This window comes from Chlamydotis macqueenii, chromosome 2 (genome assembly GCF_036417535.1).
Source record: "Chlamydotis macqueenii isolate bChlMac1 chromosome 2, bChlMac1.mat, whole genome shotgun sequence".
NCBI lineage: Eukaryota > Metazoa > Chordata > Aves > Otidiformes > Otididae > Chlamydotis > Chlamydotis macqueenii.
Window position 1 is genome coordinate 110,009,306 of NC_141557.1, and position 20,404 is coordinate 110,029,709.

General features: G+C 42.1%; 1 protein-coding gene across 1 annotated transcript in view; it reads left to right on the forward strand.

The window, feature by feature from the left end:
• The first annotated feature begins 8,751 nt into the window (after positions 1 to 8,751).
• Positions 8,752 to 20,404, forward strand: part of LAMA1 (laminin subunit alpha 1) — a 107,498-nt gene continuing 95,845 nt past the window's right edge. Inside the window, exon 1 of the mRNA XM_086741492.1 lies at positions 8,752 to 8,851. Coding sequence (XP_086597618.1) covers positions 8,752 to 8,851 — 100 coding nt within the window. The remainder of the gene's footprint in view (positions 8,852 to 20,404) is intronic.

The window sequence follows — 20,404 nt, forward strand, 5'->3', positions numbered from 1 at the left end:
AAGAGGAAGCTGGTGGGCTCTGCTTTGCGAGTACGGGTTGCATTGATTTCACCAGCAGATGAAAGTGTTAGTGGGTGTTAGGAGTGAAGGGTTTTGACTTGCAGTTTTACAGTGCCATCCAGTGGCTGTTTTAAATGACTGCAGGATAAAATGAAGAAAGCTTAGAGTTCACCGATTTCATTGTGCATCATAGAAGCATAGAATGGTTAGGGTTGGGAGGGACCTTCAAAGGTCATCTAGTCCAACCGCCCTGCAAGGAGCAGGGACATCCCCGACTAGATCAGGTTGCTCAGAGCCTCACATGTTTTAAGTACTTCTCTACTTTTAAAACAAATGTATTATTTGTGTTAGTATTAAAAATTTTATTAAAACACCCAATTAAACATCCTGTAAGAAAACAATCCACCAAGGCACAGCCTCATCACAAATAACTTAGCAATGTCTGAAAATTGAAACAGTGCTAAAAAAATAATCTCATTAGGAAATTCTTAACCTACGTGTCAGCAATCTGGTGTGGGATTTAATGTTTATTTTTTTTCCGAAAGCATCTTGTGTTTGTAGCTTCATTGTCATGCCAATTAATTGACTCTCATATGTTGTTTGTGTTGTCAGCTTACAGAGATTAGAGAGTACTTTGGAAATGTTATAATATGAAGTGTTCACAAAGAAATCACTGTGCAAACTCTATGTGCAGACTTGTTTATTTCATAATTGGCTGTTTTTCAGTCACTCTTTGACAGATCAACTTTCAATCCTCTGTAGTTCCTGATATTTTAGCAAAAATCCTACAGGAATAATAACTATTTTTCCTGTTCCTTAAGAGCATTTATAAAAGAGTCTTTTTTAAAGAAAAATAAAAGTTTGCTTGGTTGTATTGTGCATGTGATACTAGTCGGGTTTGTTTTTTTTCCCCCTCTATTCTTACAAATAAGAAAAACTGAAAAAAGGAAAGAAACCAATGGCTTCATGAGCAGTTCAGGATGAGATACAAATATTCTCTTCAGGCTGACCGTGCCTCTGACCAGAGAGGTGCGCATTCCCAGGAGTACCTGCAGCAAGGTCACCTCGGGCTGCATGACAGTGGCAGGGAAAGGGGAAGAAGAAGAGAGTTTTGGCAGATGGGGAAGAATTTTAATTGCTGCTCGCAGGATAGGACCTCTGCCTGCTCTCTGCAGACGACCAGAAATGTGCAGGGAGGAATCCAGGAATGGTAAATACAGCGCTGGAGCGTCACTGCAGATAACCAGTGACTAAAATTTGATAAAGTTTTCATTTGTTTAAATACAGGCATTTCTTGATTGAAGTCAAAGACGAGCTAGAGAGCTTACCTCCTAAGCTCTCCCCTCATCAAACTGGTTGGCTCTGCGTCTCATTCTCTGAAACAAACCTCTAATTAACAATGGAGTTTACACAGAAACACTACCTCACTAAAAACAGCCTGACAATCCATCCCTCACGTGTATAATATTTACCTATGTAGACACAGTTGTCTCTTCTTGCTATGCAATTCAGATTCTAAACATTTCCAGTATCTCATGAATTTTTAATTGTAATTCTTTTTAAAGTGGAGCTGATACCTCGCTAGATATTAAAAAAGTCAGACTGCTTCTTCACTGACGAGCTTTTGTTTACACAGCACAAACGAGACAGAAACTGCTACTGTCAGGTTCAGTAGCATTTAACACTGGCTTTGCACTGTAGATAGCTACCTAAGTAGAAGGAGAATCAGAAAATAAGTTCTAGTCAGTGCAATCTAACTTGACGGTAATCAAAGCATGATTGTCCCATAAACTTTATCCTTTTTCCCATACTTAGTTATTTATGAGTTAATGGGGCATCTGATTTCCCCTGTTTTCCAAGTTGGGCTATTCTTGCAACACAACTTAAAGTACCAGTTCCATAACTACCTGCAGTTAGTTCAATGTAAATGTATTTAATTCAAAATCATACACCTCAAATAACACAAAGTTAATTCTAAACATAAAACGTAAGTTTTATCTTGCTTCCCTTTTATCTATTAACATTAATGTTTGGGTAGCAGAGGATCTCTCTACATAGCATTAGAAAGGTGAAGCACAGAGATTTCCTGACTATATTGTCCTCTATTATCTACTTGAGAAAATTCAGTTGAATTACAAATAAGGGTACCCATTGCAGTAGGAAGGCACATTCACCCACTTTTATAAACAGGAAAGATTAGTGCTGGTTTTGAAATTACGCTCCCTGAACCTCACATTAGGACGCTCTTACTGTTCCTCAAATTAGGAACCTGACACAGGTTTTTTTTTTTTATTATTAATTTTAAAATGGCTTCTGATTTCAGTCTTAGGGATGATTTCTTGAAATTATTCGGTTTGCTAATAATGGCTTTCCAGATAGGTGTAAGGCATTTTCTTACAACAGCAGGAATGGCAGTTAAGATTAAAAAATAGCTTGCATTATGCACATCTTTCCTCCCACATTAATAAACTTACACTGCCTCTTGAATTAGATTCTATGGCAGATTTCTGTAATAGAAGCTTAAAGCTGACACCAAATTTATGTTAAGTTACTTAATTTTAAAAGCTATGGAAGTCATTGTACCACAAGTGGGACTAAAAGATCACATTTCTAAGCTCTTGGTTTTCATCTTATACTTTCTAGAAGTTTGGGGGTTTTTTTTTCATTGTCTCTAGATATATTAAAAAAAAATGTAACTTTGCTATTCTCATATCAAGATGCCTTCTTTTAACACAGATTTTTCAGAGGCAGGTATATGTCTCTGAGCAGCAAAATCTTGGCACTTGCAGTTAAAAGCTCAACCACCGGAACAATGCTGACGTCCTACAAATGTTTTCCTAACAGCATACCTGACTACACTTGAGAAGAAATCCAAACTAACTGAAGAAAACATCAGAGGGTGTGATTAACTCCTATTTAATAATTTTTTTTCAAAATTATAAGGAAGTGGAAATTAGTCACAAACTCTAATCACAAAATCACTTGTAGTTTAAAAGTATGAGCTAAATTATTTTATACATTTGCTATCTATTCAGATAGATGTTAGGAGCACAAACTAAATGCTGTTCAGCTTGGACATCTCTATGAGGACCAAATTATATTCTCTCCCCTTGCTAATACAAACTTTGGAAGTGCTGGGTTTCAATCCTTCAAGTCCCACAAGTCCTTCCTACAAGTCCAAGATCAGATTGGAGACGATCAGTAGGATTTTTTCCTGCTGTTTACATTTGTTCTTCATGTTTGTATAGATATCTGCCATGAACTTCTCTGTGGCTGTTCCTTTGTGTGCATGGGTTACTGGAACCTTCAACCTCTTGCAAACAGCTCAATCAAAATGTAAGGAAAAGTGCCATGCCCAAAATGAAAACAGTATTATGGAAGGGCAGTTTTTGATTACCAACAGTGACGGTATTGTATTCTCTGTTGTCTATGGGTTCCATTTTCTCAACAAAAAAAAAAAATTATGTGAATGTACTGTGATTTTTTGGGGGGGGAATATTGTAACCATAATACAGTGTACTATCCAATAATTCCTGTTGGATAATAATCACAATTTCCAGCCTGTGAACTGTTCACAGAAAACATGCTGAGTCTTGCCTCCAACACCATTGAAGCCTACAAGTAATTTCTAGTAGGAAAACAGCAGACACCAATCAACAGAAAAACATCACCACCTATTTTGCAACGTGGAACCAGTGCAGGTCTATTAACCTGTTTCCAAACCCTGCCACCCTTTGCAGGCATGGATTCCTGCTACCCAGTATCTCTTTCTACCTACATCTCCTGCTTTGGTAGCCATGAAGAGACAAGAGTTACAAGAAGTGTAACTTCATAGTCAAGTGCCTAGGCATGATCCAGGCATCTGATATATTTACCACAATATAATGAGATAGTTCCATATTTAATTTCAAAACAGGAGGTCCGGAACAACTATGCTGCTTACAGCGGGTCTGTCCGATGCTGCACGAAAGCAGAGGTCCCAGGATGAAGAGATCTAAGAAATATTCACCATCTGTATTCCTCTTCCTATTAGTATCTTATTATCAAAGCACTTTCATTACGCTATGTGGTGTTGCGCTGTTCTTATTGAGATTGTGGAAAGACCCTGCACAACTCCTGTGCAAGAACAGCCAGTGATGATTCTTCTGTGCTCTCTTAACTCCTGTCCACATCTCTTTGGCAGAGCTTTCAGCCTCTGCTGCAGCCCGTGGTGCCTGTTTTCTTCCGCTTCCCCTTTTTGCATCCAGACTGCTCTGGAGTGCCTGCTTCTCTCCAAAGCCAGCCCTCATCTCTGATAAGCACTTCAGTTTGGGCAACTCCTGAAGTCAGTGAAGCTTGTACCATGAAGTGGACAAGCCCTTGTGGGACCCTGAGCCCGGGGACAGCCCACGTGGTGCCTTTTCTGGCCGGGTGGAAGGCATTCAATCTACTCACTTCTTTTCCACTGCCCCATGACAGCTCCTGCAGTCTCCGGGAACAGCTGTTTCCCACGTTCCTCTGAAAGAGAAGATTTTCTTTAATCCTCATGGAAGCCTTTGTCATCTCACAGCCAAATTATTGTAACATAAATTTCAAGTTACATCTTGAAATAACTTTCAGGAATAGAAAGGGCAAAGACTTTTGCTGCTGAAGTGAAGCGTCAGGCTACCAGTCGAGGAACACCAGGAGGGACTTGTAGCTGTCCTGGCCTACACGCCTTTCCTTAGCTTGCACTTCCAGCCCATCAAGCTGTAGAGGTGATGTCTCTGTTGAGAGGAAGTTGTGGGCAGGGTGTGCTGTGAAGGGCCTTTTGCTTTGAATTTACTCCTCTCTTTGGTCTGTCACAGCTCATATTCATTAACCTCTGGATGTACTTTTCTGAGGGAGGGAGAAAAGCACTTCAAGGGTTCTGGGGAATGGAAGAGTTATCTAAACCAGCTTTTAGTAGTGAGCGAATGTTTATTAGAGGCAGACAGGCAGTTTACTGTATTGTTTTCTTCCTCTGATTACAAGTGATAATTATTTCCAGAACACTTCTTCAGAAACACTTGGGTGGTGCTTATGACATAACGAGGCAGAGATGCAGAATGGATGACAAGTTTGTGTGAAAAAGCCCAACAAGAAACAGTTAAAAATTGGACACCCTTTGCTGTACAGTACACCTATTGATAAAACCCTTATTTGGCATTAAGTGTAGTTCTGGGTGGGATTATTGACTGGTTCTGTCAGTGTACCTCCTTCTGGAAACTATTCCAAATTCCCTTCCCCACTTCCAGCAGATATTGTGTCAACGGTGTTCATAGTGTAGAAATGCCCGGATGCTCAGCAAGGAGAAAGGATCATTGAGAGTGGGATGGGTGGTAAGGTGGGACAGTGTGATGTGCAAGTTATTAAATGCTGTGGATGAGGAAAAGCATGGCACTGCTGACAGCTATGAGTGCCCCCGCTGCCCTCCCGGGTCAGGAGGTGACCTCATGTTCCTGAGGGGCCTGAAGGGAACCTGCCATCAACACAATAGCTCTGCCTTAAGCACAGAAGCACAGACAAAAGCTGAAAAAACATATTTGGTGTTCAGTTGGAGTTTACTTAGGTGCAGGATAGTGGAGCAGTTCTATTCAGACTTTGTGTATTTGGGTTTTCTCCAGTTTGAATTCTCCCAAACCTCTGTTTTTGCCAAAGGCAATGTTTTTATCCACGGGTTGTTATCCACAGATGGCTAGATTAACATGTTCACTTTGTGCTACATCATCTTAAATATTAGGATTTTCCATTCCTTTGCAACAGAAACACTTAGTCCTTAGGGCAGTTCTAATTCATGAAAGTTGTTGAGAGAGAAAACAAGATTTCGAGCAGCTCCCTGTAATCACATCTCTCAGTATTTTCTGAGTATTTATAGATAACTTTTTTCCTTGTCTTACATAGCAAGCTTTTTTTTTTCTTATTTTGGAGTAAATGTTAATTAGCACAATAAATAAGCATGACGTATTCAGAAATAATCCTTCCTAAAGGTTGCACCATCTCTGTCTTTCTTTCAAGTGAAGTTGGAGCAGTAGCAAGTTAACTGTTTTACAATATAAAAGCCTCCTGTGCTATTTTAATTTGCAGTTCTACTATCTATGTTAAGCATATAAGATACACAGTAGCGCTCAGAATTTCAGTTTATGCAGATGGTTTTCGGGGACTGTATAAACATCCATGAAATGCCGTGCCCTAAAATGCTTTCATTCTCACGCATGTTTCTTGACTCATTCAAGACCTTACCTGTACCACGGCATTCCATTTTCTCTTCAGATTAGTTTGTCAAAGACTAAAAAATTTCTAATCTTCAACTTGTAATAGCTGATGCACTGGCTCGGGGTAAATGTGCAGTGCAGTTACACTTGCTTGAGAAGCTGAGGTTCTCATCCAATGGCATAATCATTCAAAGCTCATTAGAAAGCTAGGCTAGGAAAGAAATATATTAATAGTCCTCTGTCTTGAACTGGGCTTCATTCTGATTGCCTGGTACTTTGTAAGACCAGCAACGAACTGTGGAAAAAAGGAACAACAGAAAACACGGTAACTCTCTTCTCCAAGAAAAGGTACATACTGAAATGAAATTTGAGGAGAGTCAGTTTTCTTAGGGAATTATTATAATGAACAACTGTGATGTAGTCTTGCAGACTAATTCAATGTACATATTTCAGTTACAAGTCATATAGAGACGTTTAGCTAAACTATAATAATCGAGTCAGATGACAAAGTCCAGAGCTGGATCTCACTCTACATTCCCTAGCTCTTGTGGAATATTCTGATGAGGACAAATGTATGTAATAACAAACTGGCACTTATTCATCACACGGATGTAAGAAAGTACTCTTCAGCTTGCTATAATTTGAAGAAATGGTTAAACTAATTATAAAACTGTAAACTGGCAGGATTTTATGTTGCACAGATGCTCCCTCTTTCCATTTCCTTTGTACTTAGCTCCCAACTGGTACTTGTGATCCTGCACAGAGGATTCCTTAACCTGACCTCTACAATTTTAGAACAAACGACACTTTGGCTCTTGAAATTTGTTGACTTTTCACTCCACAGATGTTTTGCTTTCCTCCTCCTTGCCTGTCCTGAAATTTAAGAAGTTCCTGGTGTGAGCAAAGAATGTATTTGTTGGAAGAGACAGATGTGGAGTGTTATTTATTTGCAGGCTTGAAGGCCTTTGATAAGGGTTTATGGCAGAAATTTTTCATTTTTTATCTCCTTGACCCATAGATTTTTCCTGTTTGTTTATGTTTTGAATGCAAACATTGGGATGCCTTCTCAAGTATAACTCATAACTCTGAATTACATAAGAAATAGCTTTATTTTACATAAAATATGTACATTACTATTCTTTTCCTTAATTTCTTTATCCCAGTCAATAAAAACAACCAGCCAACCAAGCTGAAGTCTGTACTCTGCAAGCAGCTGCCCTCAATTTGAAGAACATGCTTGCAGCCTAACTCTGCTCATGCAACTCACACATTATTGTACTTTGAAATACGGTTTTAAATGCAAGACCAAACAGAATAGCACAATATTGCCCTAAAAAATAAGCAGCATGTGTTGTCAGCAGGGATTCCCATCTGAGAGGCAGCATATTTAAAAAAAAAAAAATTCCCCCATCTCAACCAACTTATTTTGGGCATACAGTTCTTTCCTCAGGAAAACGTCATTCCTTGCTGCAACTTACTTGAGGTATTTGTTGAAGAGTACTGCAGACACCAGCTCTCTGACCTGACAAACCTTGAAATAGGAAAGCTCAATGGGAATTACCTGCCTTGAAGTACTAAAGAAATGTCTCTATCTTGAGGAATTTCTACAATCAGTTTGTTGTATTTTATGTTAGTTTCAAGAGGTAGTTGATCATTGATAGGATGAGGAGTAAATGGTTCTAAAATAGAAGGAAGCAGGTTCAGACTGGACATAAGGAAAACGTTTTTTACTGTGAGGGTGGTGGAACACTGGCACACGTTCCCAGAGAGGTGGTGGATGCCCCATCCCTGGGCACATTCAAGGCCAGATTGGAGGGGGCTCTGAGCAACCTGATCTGGTTGGACATGTCCCTGCTCCTTGCAGGGGGGTCAGACTAGATGACCTTTAAAGATCCCTTCCAACCCTAACGATTCTATGATAAAAAAGTTGCAAAGACTTCCTACAGGACATAACTAGTCAATCTTTTAGTTGACCAACTCAGGAGAGAACTTGTTTCATTTACAGGCATGGCTGATTTGCTGCATTGATGTGGACGGAGGCTTGAAAAATTACAGCACAGGCATGAAGTTTCAAAGTTGGGGATGACAATTTTGCACAGAAAGCTTCAGCAGCTGATTTTTTTTTTTCTTAAACGCATGACAACAACAGCCGTATAGAAAGCTGAATATTGAATTAGCTTAGCAATGTTTTCTCCTCCCACATACTTTTAGTTTGTTGTTTCGCGCACTCACTTTTCCCTTCTCCCCCTGCTTGCAAAAATCACAGCTTTCCCAAACTTTTTAAGCACCGAACTCGGGCTCCCTGCACCCCGCGCATCACCCGCACCGCGCGGTGGGGGCTGCAAGTGCGTCGGGGGCGGGTTTGCGGGGACGGACGCGTGTGGTGCGGGGCCCACGTGTGTCAGCGGGTGCGCGTGTGCGTGTGCGTGAGCGTGCGAGCGAGCCCCCGGCGATGCGGGCGCGGGGCGGGGCGGGCGGGGGTAGGATATAAGGCGGGCGGGCTCGGGGGGCCGGGCAGCGTACGGCGGCAGCGGCAGCGATGGGCAGCGGCGGGTGGCGGCGGCGGCGGCTGCTGGTGGTGGTGCTGGCGGCGGCTTCGCTGCTCGGGGCGCCGGGGCAGGGGCAGGGCCAGCCCCGAGGTGAGCGCGGAGTGGGTACGCGGCTCTCGGGGATGCGCGGGTGCGCAATGTAATACCATGCCATGTGATGCCATGCCGTGGTTGCAGAGTTTGTTTGCGGCCGCCCGCCACGTCCCAGGACACGCTCTGGTCCCCGCCGGCTTGGGGGGCCTGTGGCGATGTGCCCCCAGCTCTCGCGGGGCAGAGCCGGTGCGGGGGTGGGGGGGGGCCGTGCTGCGTGCAAGGGGAGCCCCGCAGAGGGAGGCGGGCTGGGGTCCGGCCGTGCTGCCTGCCTCGCTGCCGTACTCTTCCCAGCGCCCGCCACCCCTTTATCTCTCCTCTCCCCTCATCTCCTGTGCAGCCGCCCTCCCCCCCCACTTTCCTGGAGCCCTTTCTTCTCTCTCGGCGGCGGGGGCCACTCTGCCCGGCGGCCTCTGGGGCCGCCCACTCCCTTTGTGGGAGCCGGGACACGGCATGGAGCGGCAGAAACCCGGGGGAGGGGGCGGCCCCGGCGGCGCGGCTGCTGCCCCGCTCCCCGGGATGAGGTTGGGCGGGAGGGCTGGCCGGCGGCCCGGGATCCCACCGCTGCCCTGAGCCCCCAGTTGCAGCCCCGGCGGGAGTCGGAGCCGGGCAGGGATCGCAACCCCCAGGGGTCCCGCTCCACGGAGGGGAGCGGAGCAGGCAGAGCCGAAGGATGCCTCACGCTGTCGCTAATATAAACCAGATTAAGCTCTGCTCTGCGGGGCGAGAGGGGATCAAACCCACTTTCCAGACATGAGGCAGAGGTAGCATGAGAATACAATGGAGATAATGTACCAAAGTTTGCTTCTTTCGTTTCACACGTGGGGCTGGCCGGAGCGTTGCAGCTGGGGTACCGGAACGCTCTGCCGCGAGTTCTTATCTTTGCGGATAACTTCGTCGCACGCATCCTCTTTGTTCGAAGTGCGGTAACTTGTGTGTTCCTGGAAAGCCTGAAGTTAGCGAGCAGCAGCAGTTCACCCTCTGGTACTGGGCCAGCAGCAGTGTGCAGGGTTATGAGGGAAAGGCACTGGTGGACACCAGCTGCTCTTTGCCTTTGGCTTGGTTCAGCTCGTGGTGGAGGTAACAGCAGAATTTCCACTGATCCCTGCACTTTAGTCCCCAGCTGCACTAGGTCTCTATTAAAAAAAACCCAGAAACCGAGAATGGAAAATGGTTGGGAGGCATATGTTGTGCAGATGCATGCCTTAGTTTTCTTTACATTGAAGCGTGGTGTTCAAGATGGATCCATCTTGATCCAGTGTGATGGAGATACATCAAGATGCATCCAGTGTGGGAGAGTAGCATCTGGATGTTTACACACTGCAGTGAAAGAGAGTGTGTTTATTAATGTTGTTATGTGTACAAAACATTATCCTCCAGGTCAGGAAGACAAGATCAAGCCCAAGTGAATTGCAGAGTCTATATATTTCAGCTTGTAAATAAATACGCTTTGCCTTGGTTATGAAAATTCAGTCTTGGAAACAAATGAAAAGCCGAACAAAATGATTCAACATTTACTTTTTGCAATTGCTTTTTTTGAGGTACCATCTTATATATGCCAAATAACTTTACTTCACTATTACCTCCTGTTTAAATATGTGTTGGCACTCAGTTTAAAAAGGTAACGAGTTTCCTAAAGCTGGCCAAATATGGGTAACAGGAGTCCACGTTTTTTTTGGTAAAAATTTGCAATAATCACGCTGCAGTAATCTGTTGCAGCTTTTGCAAATAGTTTAGTGCTGATATTCCAGCTTTTATATAGCAGCTCATATTGTTATAGGGATCTTGATAAAATGCATGTTTTTATAACTGTGATCAAAGATACCAGTATATTTGATTGTACCTAAGCCACTCCTCCTGCGGCTGTTTAAATTCATAATTATATTTTTCTAGTTGAAAGATCAGGTCAGGATACCGTTCTTCCTATTAGATTAAGTCGATAGATTTTTTTTTTTTTTCTCAGCATGAGGGCACAGATCATCCAAGGAAGCAGTGAGTATTAAACCCCTGTAGTGGATAACTGCCTTACACAAACCGGAATTCAAGATAACTGATCCTAAACAATGCGAAGAATGCAATGGAGATTAGAATAGCCATGTTGCTTTTGCAGAAAGTAAACAACTGAGGCTCAAACTTGCAAGCATCGTGAGGATGTAAAAACGTTGTTTGTGGTGAGGCTAGAAAGATTTCTTGGAGCCGTTGCAAAAGTGTTGGAGAACTTTGTGGGAAAAGTATCTTGGCATGCCCATGAAGTGTACCTTGGTGGAACTCTCAGCATTCCTTGGTTTTGTGTTCATTTTGCTTTTGTCCTGTCAGCAGATGAGGAAACTGAAGTGTACAGTGGTTGCAAGGGTCTGGCAGAAAGTGCTGAAGTCCACTATAAGAAAGAGTAAAATCACTGCACTGAACAAATTTGAAAGTTAACGATTGGTTCTTTCGGCCTAAAGATTAATATCTACATACCTATAAAATTTAGTTGGTATTTTAATTGCGTGTGGTTTTTTTTAAAGTGTCCCCATCATACTGAAAATGAGGTTTGTATTTTCGATTGAGTCTTTTCCATCCAATAATGGAGTAACTCTTCATGAAGCACGTATCACTAGTGTCCGGATCCACAGGAGAGTTGTTTTACAGCCTCAGAAGCAAATAGCCATTTTGGAGGCTTATGTAGCAGCTTTGCTCTGCTGGAATGCATTCTTAATTATACTGGAGGTAACAATGATAAAGGTCTACAAAGTCAGGGAAGTCAGTTAATGGTTTCGCACAGTGTTGCCTATATTTCATAAATTTGATTCTGCCACTGTCAAGTGATTTTTCTGTAATTAAAAAACAATCCTGCTACTGTAAACATGCCGTATTGGTAACTTTCAAGGCTCTAGTTGTAGACTAACTGTTTCCTCAGCTGTATCTCACCTCAGTTTGTTGTCAGCTGGTGTGCTGTCATAGCCTGCTCTGTTGTTCCTGCCTGGGCTTTTGGAATCAATGGTTTAAGTGCTGAAGCTCAGGAGATTGAATGGCCCCAGGCAGGTGCCTGGGGTGCTCCATCTGGGCAGAGCTGAACACAGGTATTTCTCATGCTAAGCATCATTTGGATTTCAAACCTACCTTGCTTCAAGAATCTGGTTTAGTAAGTATGCTTAGGCTATGACTAATACACAAATTATAACATTATGGACAGCAGCCACGTTTTTTGCTGAAATCTAAGTGATATGGTTTGCCTATAAATCAGATTGTTAGAGCACTTCTCCAGGAAGTGGGAGATTTACATTAACCTCCTTAGTTTAAGATGGTTTGAGCACACATCTCCAATTTCTGAATAGAGTGCCTTATTATCCAGTGGCTGTTACAGGTAATGCAGAGGAGGGGGAGACACGTATGGAACCTCTCCAAACCTCTGTTTGAAACTGAGCTGCTGTGCAGCAAGTTTAATGGGTGCAGATGGAGAATGGGCAAGAGAAAAAGCTGATGCTGCAGTTGGATCATTAGGGCACACAAATATTGAAGGAGAATCAAATTGCAGGCTTTCCTCTTTATTAGTTACTTCTGTTGCCAGCAGCAATCAGGCATCTAAATTCAGGAGTAAAACTTTTTTTTACGGTAGTGGTGTCTGCTGTTGGGTTTTTTTTTTTCTTTTTACTGGGTCACTCAAGCCTGGCACCACTTGACAGGACAGTTGTGCGTCCCACTTAGTGGAGAAGAACTTTTTGGTGCCTAATTCAAGATGACAAGTTCCACTTCAGAGGTGAGGTGCTTTAATTGTAGGTGTGACAACATTTGCAAGGAAGATACTTCCTTCCATCTTTTTGGGGTTTAGATCTCACCTTTAGTCTACAAGCCTACATAGGTTGATCTTACTCTTAGTTGCCTTGCTACAGCCTTGTACATTCAAACATGTTTTGTGTATTGATCCTCTGACACTTTTGAAACTGAGAAGCCAGACTTCCAGAATGTACTTGAATGATCGTAAAACTTGGAAGACAGTCTTCTTAAACTTTCAAGATGAGCTGGATGTTGCGTTCCCAAATGCTTTCTGTATGAGGTATGAAAAAATATGATAGGAGTCTGAAGCGGAATCACTTAATGTTGTGGTAAGCTAAAAACTTTAATTTTTGGCAAAATTGGGCAGAATGGTATACTTGGCTTAAGTTCTCACTTTTTCCTTGGGTTGGAAACCTCAGTTACCGTGAACCTGTACACTCCTTGTGTCTTCACGCGGGTTAAGTAGCAGGGCCACAAGATACTTACTAACTGTCTGTGCTCTATTTAAGTTGTTAGATTATGTGATAAATCTCATGTCCATGCACACAAAGGAGCACAGAGGAATGAGGTGGGGTAACCACAATAACGAACCCAGAGAAACCCCTCCTAGGGCTGTTCCATGACAGCCATCACTGAGTTATGGGAGCAGCTCTCCAGAGCTTATGGGGTGCTGGTGGTGGGATGGTAGTGGCTGTCTAGGAGGATATGGGATGTAGGGGAAGAACTTTCTGGGATTGCACAAGACTTATTTTGGGATAAGTAGAGGAAGGGCCAAAAACAGGGAGAGGAGGGAGGAGATCAGGGTGGTCTAGGAAAGAAGCATGTAGGGGAGGGGGAAGAGTAGTAAGATGTTAAAGTCAGCTGTAAACAGGTTGCAGGTCAGTATGCTTGTCTCTGTAATGATCTACCTCATGTCCTGTCTTTTTATTAAACTCTGTTTCTAGCTATTCTGCTGGATATGTGGTGTGCATAGAGATGTAAGTGCCAGCCACTGGAGAGTGGACCATGAGTCACAGCGGCCTGTGTGTCTTTGGTGCCTGTGGCTGGAGAGACCAGAACACATGCATGTTGTGTGGGTGTGTGTCAGTGTGTGATTGCCAGAAAACTTCAAGCTAGACCGTCCAGCCAGCAGGATGAGTGGCTTGGGATCCAGGTGTCAAATCATCTGTAATTTTGGGATGGATACTGGTCTGCAAGTTGGCTACTGGAGGGAGCAGGAGATCGAAGGCAACTGCTGGGTAGACCATGGGATGTAGAGGCCAGCTAAGAGACCGATCTGCGTGCATGTCCATCTGTCAGGCAACTGGTGATGAGAAGATACAGAACCAGGTAGGCTGAGCATCTGGACCAGTCACTGGAGGGATCCATAGTGGGTGTGTTTTGGGTGTGATGGGGTTGAGGAGTGGTGTGTGTGTGAGGTGGTCTATGGACAAGCAGCTGGAGTGGGGCTATGGGCTGCTCACATGTCCATGTGCCAGCAACAGGCCAGGGAGTGCAGTTACTGGGTAGACTGGCTATGCAGATCCAGCTACTGAAGAGATATACATTGCATATATATCTGTATAACAATATATATTTTCTGCTTAAGGTCTTTCATCCTGATCAGCTGGAGCAGGGAGCAGGATAAGACCGTTGGTGGTGGCTGCATTTGTGTGTTTCTGTCTATGTGGCTGGCCATACGTACATGCATAAACATGTTGCATTGTGTGTGTGTACGTGGTTGTGTATGTGCCTGTTGGGAATACATACTCAGCTTTACTACTGACTGGACTTGGGAACGTGGAGCTGCAGCACCTGCCTCTCTGCTGGGCTACAGGACTTGGCATACCCCAGCAAAGCTCTGTAGAAGAGCAGATGTAATTCTGGAGCTTTGGGCTTTTGTTTTCTCTAACAGTTTGGCTGTTGAGGCCTTAGCGTAATGCACTTTATTCTATGTAGTACTCTACAAAAGTCAATTTTGGATGCCCTGTCTATGAAGTCACTGAAAACGGAGGCCACATTGTATATGCCCAGGAATGCTGATTTTGTGCGTACCATTGCATTAAAATGATAAGTTCCCTAAATTCATAATAAGCAACACAAATATATTTTGAAACCTTTATTAAATAGAAATGGAGCTCAGTCATATTAAAAAGAATTTATAGTGAAGAAAGAGTAGTGTAAAAGGTAATGGATCTCAGCTAGGTGCAAATTCTGTTGATTGAGGTCTGACTTGAGGATGGGAGAGAGGAAGAAAGAACCATGAGAACTTCTGGTGGTCTGCAAAGAACATCTTTGGCTTTTTTGGGGAAAATGTTGTGCTTGGCCTGGATTAGAAAGTCTCAAAATCTGCCCCTCATTTACTTTAAAAGAAAGTCAGCACCAACAAGGCACAGACTGTCTCCTTTTCTCAGAGTACGAAGGTATGTGACACACAAAAATCCCATGAAAGCATTCTAAGTAGACTGAAGATTAAGATAAAAAATGTCTGTCATAAATATTTTCTCCATTCCCTGAGGGCTTAGAAAATGCATCTCTGGAAATTCAGGACTATCAGTGTGTGTTGACTAGTTGTTGGTATTAACAGCAGTCTCACACAGGATCTTCAGGTGGAGTTTGCTGCCTTCTCCTGCATCTATTTTCTCTGCCCTCCAGGCATCCCTTCCTGACCAAACAGAGGAATAGTGTGTCGGAGAAGTTTTGCAAGATGAGATTGGGTAGGTCAGCTTGCAGGAGTTGTGATTTGTTACTTGGCGTAAAGCCTTAGGTGCACATCAATCAAACTTCCCATTTTTATATGGCTTTGTGTACTTAACTGATATCTCGGAGGCTGTATACAGTGCTGCTGGGCACTGGGGTGTGGATACAGCACTCTCTGGCTTTTAGGTTTTGAGGTGGGTTAAAGCAAAAAAGGTTAAGTATATCCATGTTTGTTCTTTTGTAGTTACTTCTGCTATTTAAGTACTTTATAATGTTTTCAATCGTTACAATTTGTGTATTTTAGAAGGGAAAAAAACCTGTTTTTGCTCTGAGATGTAATTATTTTATACACATTTTGGAGTACTAAAAGCTGTATACATCAATTTTACAGGAAAATGAGAAGATTTATTTTGTAGTTACCATACATATAAATAACACTTTAAAAATTAAAAACCGAAGATGTGTAAGACTATAAAAATACTATGAAAGTCTAAGACTTTGGTGTCCTTATTACAAAGATACATAGATACACATAATTTAGACTTCCCCTCTTGATATGAATCAGTGGCTCTGATTCCTGAGAGCTTTCTCTTGTGTTCCTGGCAGAGTAAAACAGACTTCTAAGATGTTTTGGTTTTACCTGAAAAGCTGATTTTTTTTTTTTTTTAAGCCTCCCTGGAAAATCACTGCTGCTATAACAGCCATTGAGCTCAGAGGGCTGTTGGAAGGGAAGGGGGATGCATGGCAAGCAGTCTCAGCCACTGCCCTTTCTGCAAGCAGCCCACCCTTGCAAGCTGTGTAAAGCAGCAGCTATAGTGTGGGTTGGTGGACTGAGCTGGTTTGTCTTCTGTTTTCTGGGCTTTTCCTGCCAGCCAGCACCATGACGATGCCACTTCTGTTTTGTGCAGACAGAGTAGATTCGAGCCTTTTGCAATTCCTTCTATTTTATCAGCTTTAACTTATTAGCTTTTGATGATTTTTTTTTAAACTGTCATTTAATACAGTAACAACTCCATCAGAGCTATTCCCTAACCAATTCTTTTAGATTAAACTTTCAGATTTGAAAGTTGTTTTGCAAGCATAATGTAATTCCTTTCCCTCAGCTCATTTATTGTGCTGTGAGATTCAGCCCCCCTCTTGATTCCCGCATGAGAATAAAGGTTAAAAAGCTATTTAAGAAACGGTCTTCCTGAAGTGGAAACTCTATTTTCCCCTTGGCTCTGCCTGCATTTTTACTGCTGTCTTGCTCCAAAATGACCTTGAAGATAGGCCTGTGTCCACTGCCTCCTTTATCGTATTTGTGTAAGCTTGTGTTTGCTGAAAGGCTGAGGGAACAGTACAGAACTTGTATAGGTAACTTGAAACAACTTCTGTAATCTTGATTTGATTATTGGATGTTTTTTTTTTTTCTTGTGGACCTGATTAAGCAAGAGGTTTTTAATGGCAAAATCCTATCTCTTTACAAATCAGTGGCGTAAGTCATGCTGACTGTAATAAATCTTGGATTTCAATCATTGAGCATAAGTGCAAGCTGGAGCTGGCACTGATGCTTGCTTAGGTTAGTATTGATAGTTTTTGTTCTGTTTTCTGAATGCCCAACTGGCATTTTGCCTTCTGTCGTGAAACTCATCTGATCAAAGAACTGTGTAAGTAAATGTTTATGTGGGAAGGAGAGGAAAAAAACCCCAAAACCTTAGTAACGACTGGCAATTCCGTGCGGTTTGATTGTGGCCAGGTGCTGCCTTTCCATGGAGGACTGGAGTAGGCATCCAGGTTGTCCCTGGTTTTGTTTCCATGGGCGGTGGCAGAATGAGCTTTGCAGCCATGGCACAAGGTGGTGGGCGAGCTGGGGAGCCTGCTCCTCTGCCAACCCCTGCCCTGGCTGGAAGGAGCCTGGCTTGTCTTCACCGACTTCTCAGGGTTATTCCAGATCCATCCAGGAGTATCTAGACAGTGAGTGAATTGGTGAGAGTCCAGCACCAGCAGCATCTCTCTGCTTGAAAATCCAATTAATCGAATGATGCCTTCCCTCTTTACTGCAGTGAGAAAACCAGCTCCTGAAGGCGCTTCACTACTATAAAGCTGTGGAAGAGAGTCCACTGTTTTTTCTTGTCTAGTTTTCCCTTACAAAAGTTTCTCATTCAAATGCATGAACGGCTAATGTGTGTTTTGTTATACTTCAAGCCATGCCATTCATAGATCTTACTTGCCTTTGTGCGTATCTTGCATTGTTGTAAGAGGGGAGGGCAGAAAAGGCTTGTAACTCTGTGCTGATGCCTCTGGTGATTTGGTTGTTTCTGCTTTATTGGCTGAGAAGGGCTAGATAAGAGAAGTTTGAAGTGAAGGTTCTTTGTTAATTGTCAGGATATGAGGAAACTCTGGTTTAAAGGAGAGTTGTGAAATAGATGCTGTTGAAATTTCCAGGATTCCTTTTATTTGCATAGTCTTAGTGCAGTTTTTATTCCTTCTTTTGTAGAGTCTCTAAAATGTATATTCAATGATTCCTACCAGAAAACACCCTTTAAAATATGCTAAAGATATCAAAATTTTAATAAGAAAATGAAGGGTCAAATGAACTCCACTGAATTTGTGAAAATTGCTGTGAATTTACATTTACCTACAGGCAACTGTTAATTTATTCCTTCAGTAGTTGCTGCCTAACATGTTGTTTCAGTAAGGCTCTTTCTTAATTGCACAAATAGCCCAATTTGCTTTTATGGGGTAATATATATCATTTATAGGATTAAGAAACACATTTTTACAAACAGAAAGCAAATCTGTCATATATCTAGAGCTCCATGATTTGTGAATGAACCCCCTTTTAAGGGTTATTTTTGGATATTGACAATAATTATCACTAAAAAAAAATCAGCATTTTAGAAACCATACTTTTTTTTTTTTGCCAATTCAAAACTATGAGCTTGCTTCTAAATGGACATTTAGAAGTAAACATGAATTTTAGACTAAAACTTACAGGAATCAAGTCCTTCCAAGTCCTATCATAATTTATCTTCTTTGAAGTTTACAGTGTTTCTGCCAGCATCCTCCAGAATAAGTTTATCATCCCTGAAGGCATGCAGTAAATGCAAATACTGGAGTCAAATGGATGACCACTCTTTACTTGAGAGCGATCACACAAGGGACAGCTTAGTGCCTTGCATATTTGATAATATTGTCATGGGGGCATTTCTAATGGGAGAAATGATTCTTCCAAGTCCAGTGTGGATTTTATGTGAGGTGGAGGAGGCTGCTCATTGCAAGCAATGAGAGATGTATGTGGCTGGGCAGGGAACTTCAGGAACAATCCAGAACAAGCTGGATTGTGAGGTGACTAAAGGGGAATAGTGCTGAGTGATAGTGTATCATCTGAAGGCAGCAATGAAGCAGTATTGTACAAATGATGACTGCTGGTGCATGGCTGTATTCGGAGTGTATCTTGGCATGGACCAGAGGTTGCCACACTGATGTTTAGCTCCAGTGATATGGAAGGTTGCTCAGAAACTTTTTATTGCATGTTACTTGTAGTTGGTTTAAGGATCTGCTATTGCTTGCTGCCACAGCTGATAGTGGTAATGGACAAATGTAAGTTTGGATGTTGCTGGTAGGCTGAATGACAGGAAAAGAGGGCAAGAAGGGGCTTCTTGGTGCAGTGGCAGGAAAAGTTCAGGATGTTTATTCCAAGGAAGAAAAAGCCTTCTGTATACCATGTAGTACCAATTGGTGATACAGTCTCTCCAAAAATTGAGCAGCCCTCCTCATCTCTGTTCTTAAGGACAAGAAATCCGTGCTGCCCACTCTGCAGCTCTACTTACATGATTGTTGCATTTCCCACGGTAATCAGCAAAAATGTTTGAGGTGTTTCAGGGTAGGATCCAAAAAGCGTGTTGCAATTTTTTTTTAGTGTCACTGTAGCATTGCTGAATTTTAAATTAAATTACTTGAACGCTTAGTCGTGATCTTCAGGCTGTTAGTTTTCTTTGAAAACTGCCCTTTGGGCTGAAATGCATCATTCTTGTTTTCAGGCCAAAGGCAAAATACTTTCAGGAAGCTTGATTAAAATTCCATGCAGCTGGCTGAGTTATTGAGCATCAATGGCAATACAGAAGAGAACTTCTTAAAAGTTTGCAACATTGGTTGGTTTTTTTTTCTTTCACCTCTTTATTTTTGTGTCCTTAAAATTATACTTTTTTCAGGAGTTTATCCTGTGTGATACAAATGCCTTTGATTTTTGTGAAGGCATTTACTATTAAAAAAGAGTTTGAAAGTGATTAGGGTTTGAAACATAGAAAATGTGTAACATTTGACTTGCTATTAGTATTTTTAAAATAGAGTTGCAAGATGTACGTTTGTTAGCCTATGCATTTGGAGACTAGCAGATGTAAGTAAACAAAGCATGGTGATTTGCAATTTTACTTTGTTGCCTAGAGTAAAATGCCTAGGAAAAAAGTAGCAGAGTATGTTTTACTTCTTGCAGAGAGCAGAAAGCCACCTCTGTAGCGCTTGATTGGTTACAATGGGGAAAAAAACCCTATAGAGGTTATTTCCCAATTAATCATTTAAATAAGAGATTGCAAAATCTTGTCAGTGGAGATAAGGGGTTGATCAAGTTTTGCATGTCTTCAGTGTTACACGGTGGCAAATCCTTTCAGCTCCATTCAGGCTGGAGGAAATGCACTCCTTTCTACCCAGGAAGATCTGGCAGTGATAGAGGGCTGGATGTGCCCTGATAATGGCTTTGTGCCTGCTGGAATGAAAACATTTTTCTTCTATGTCTGAAAAAAACCCCATGTCTTTGTAAAATAGGAGAGCTGGTAGTTCTGAGGTGCCAAAACCTCTTCAACTTGAAATAGTTTTTGCTCATTAATGGAAAAATTCCACTTAGATTAAGTAGAAATTTAACTTAATCTAAGGCAGCTGCAATTTGTAACATTAAGATAGTGCACTCATATTAAGGAAGTGGAAAAAAAAATTGAAATTAAAAAAGTGAAATAAATCTAGGTTTTATATGTGGCTGGTGAATAACAAGCTTAAATGGACAAAGTCAAAAATACATTTCAGAGTTCCTTCGTAGTACAGGTACTTGCTGCAAGACTTCATTTATGATCACAAGGAGAT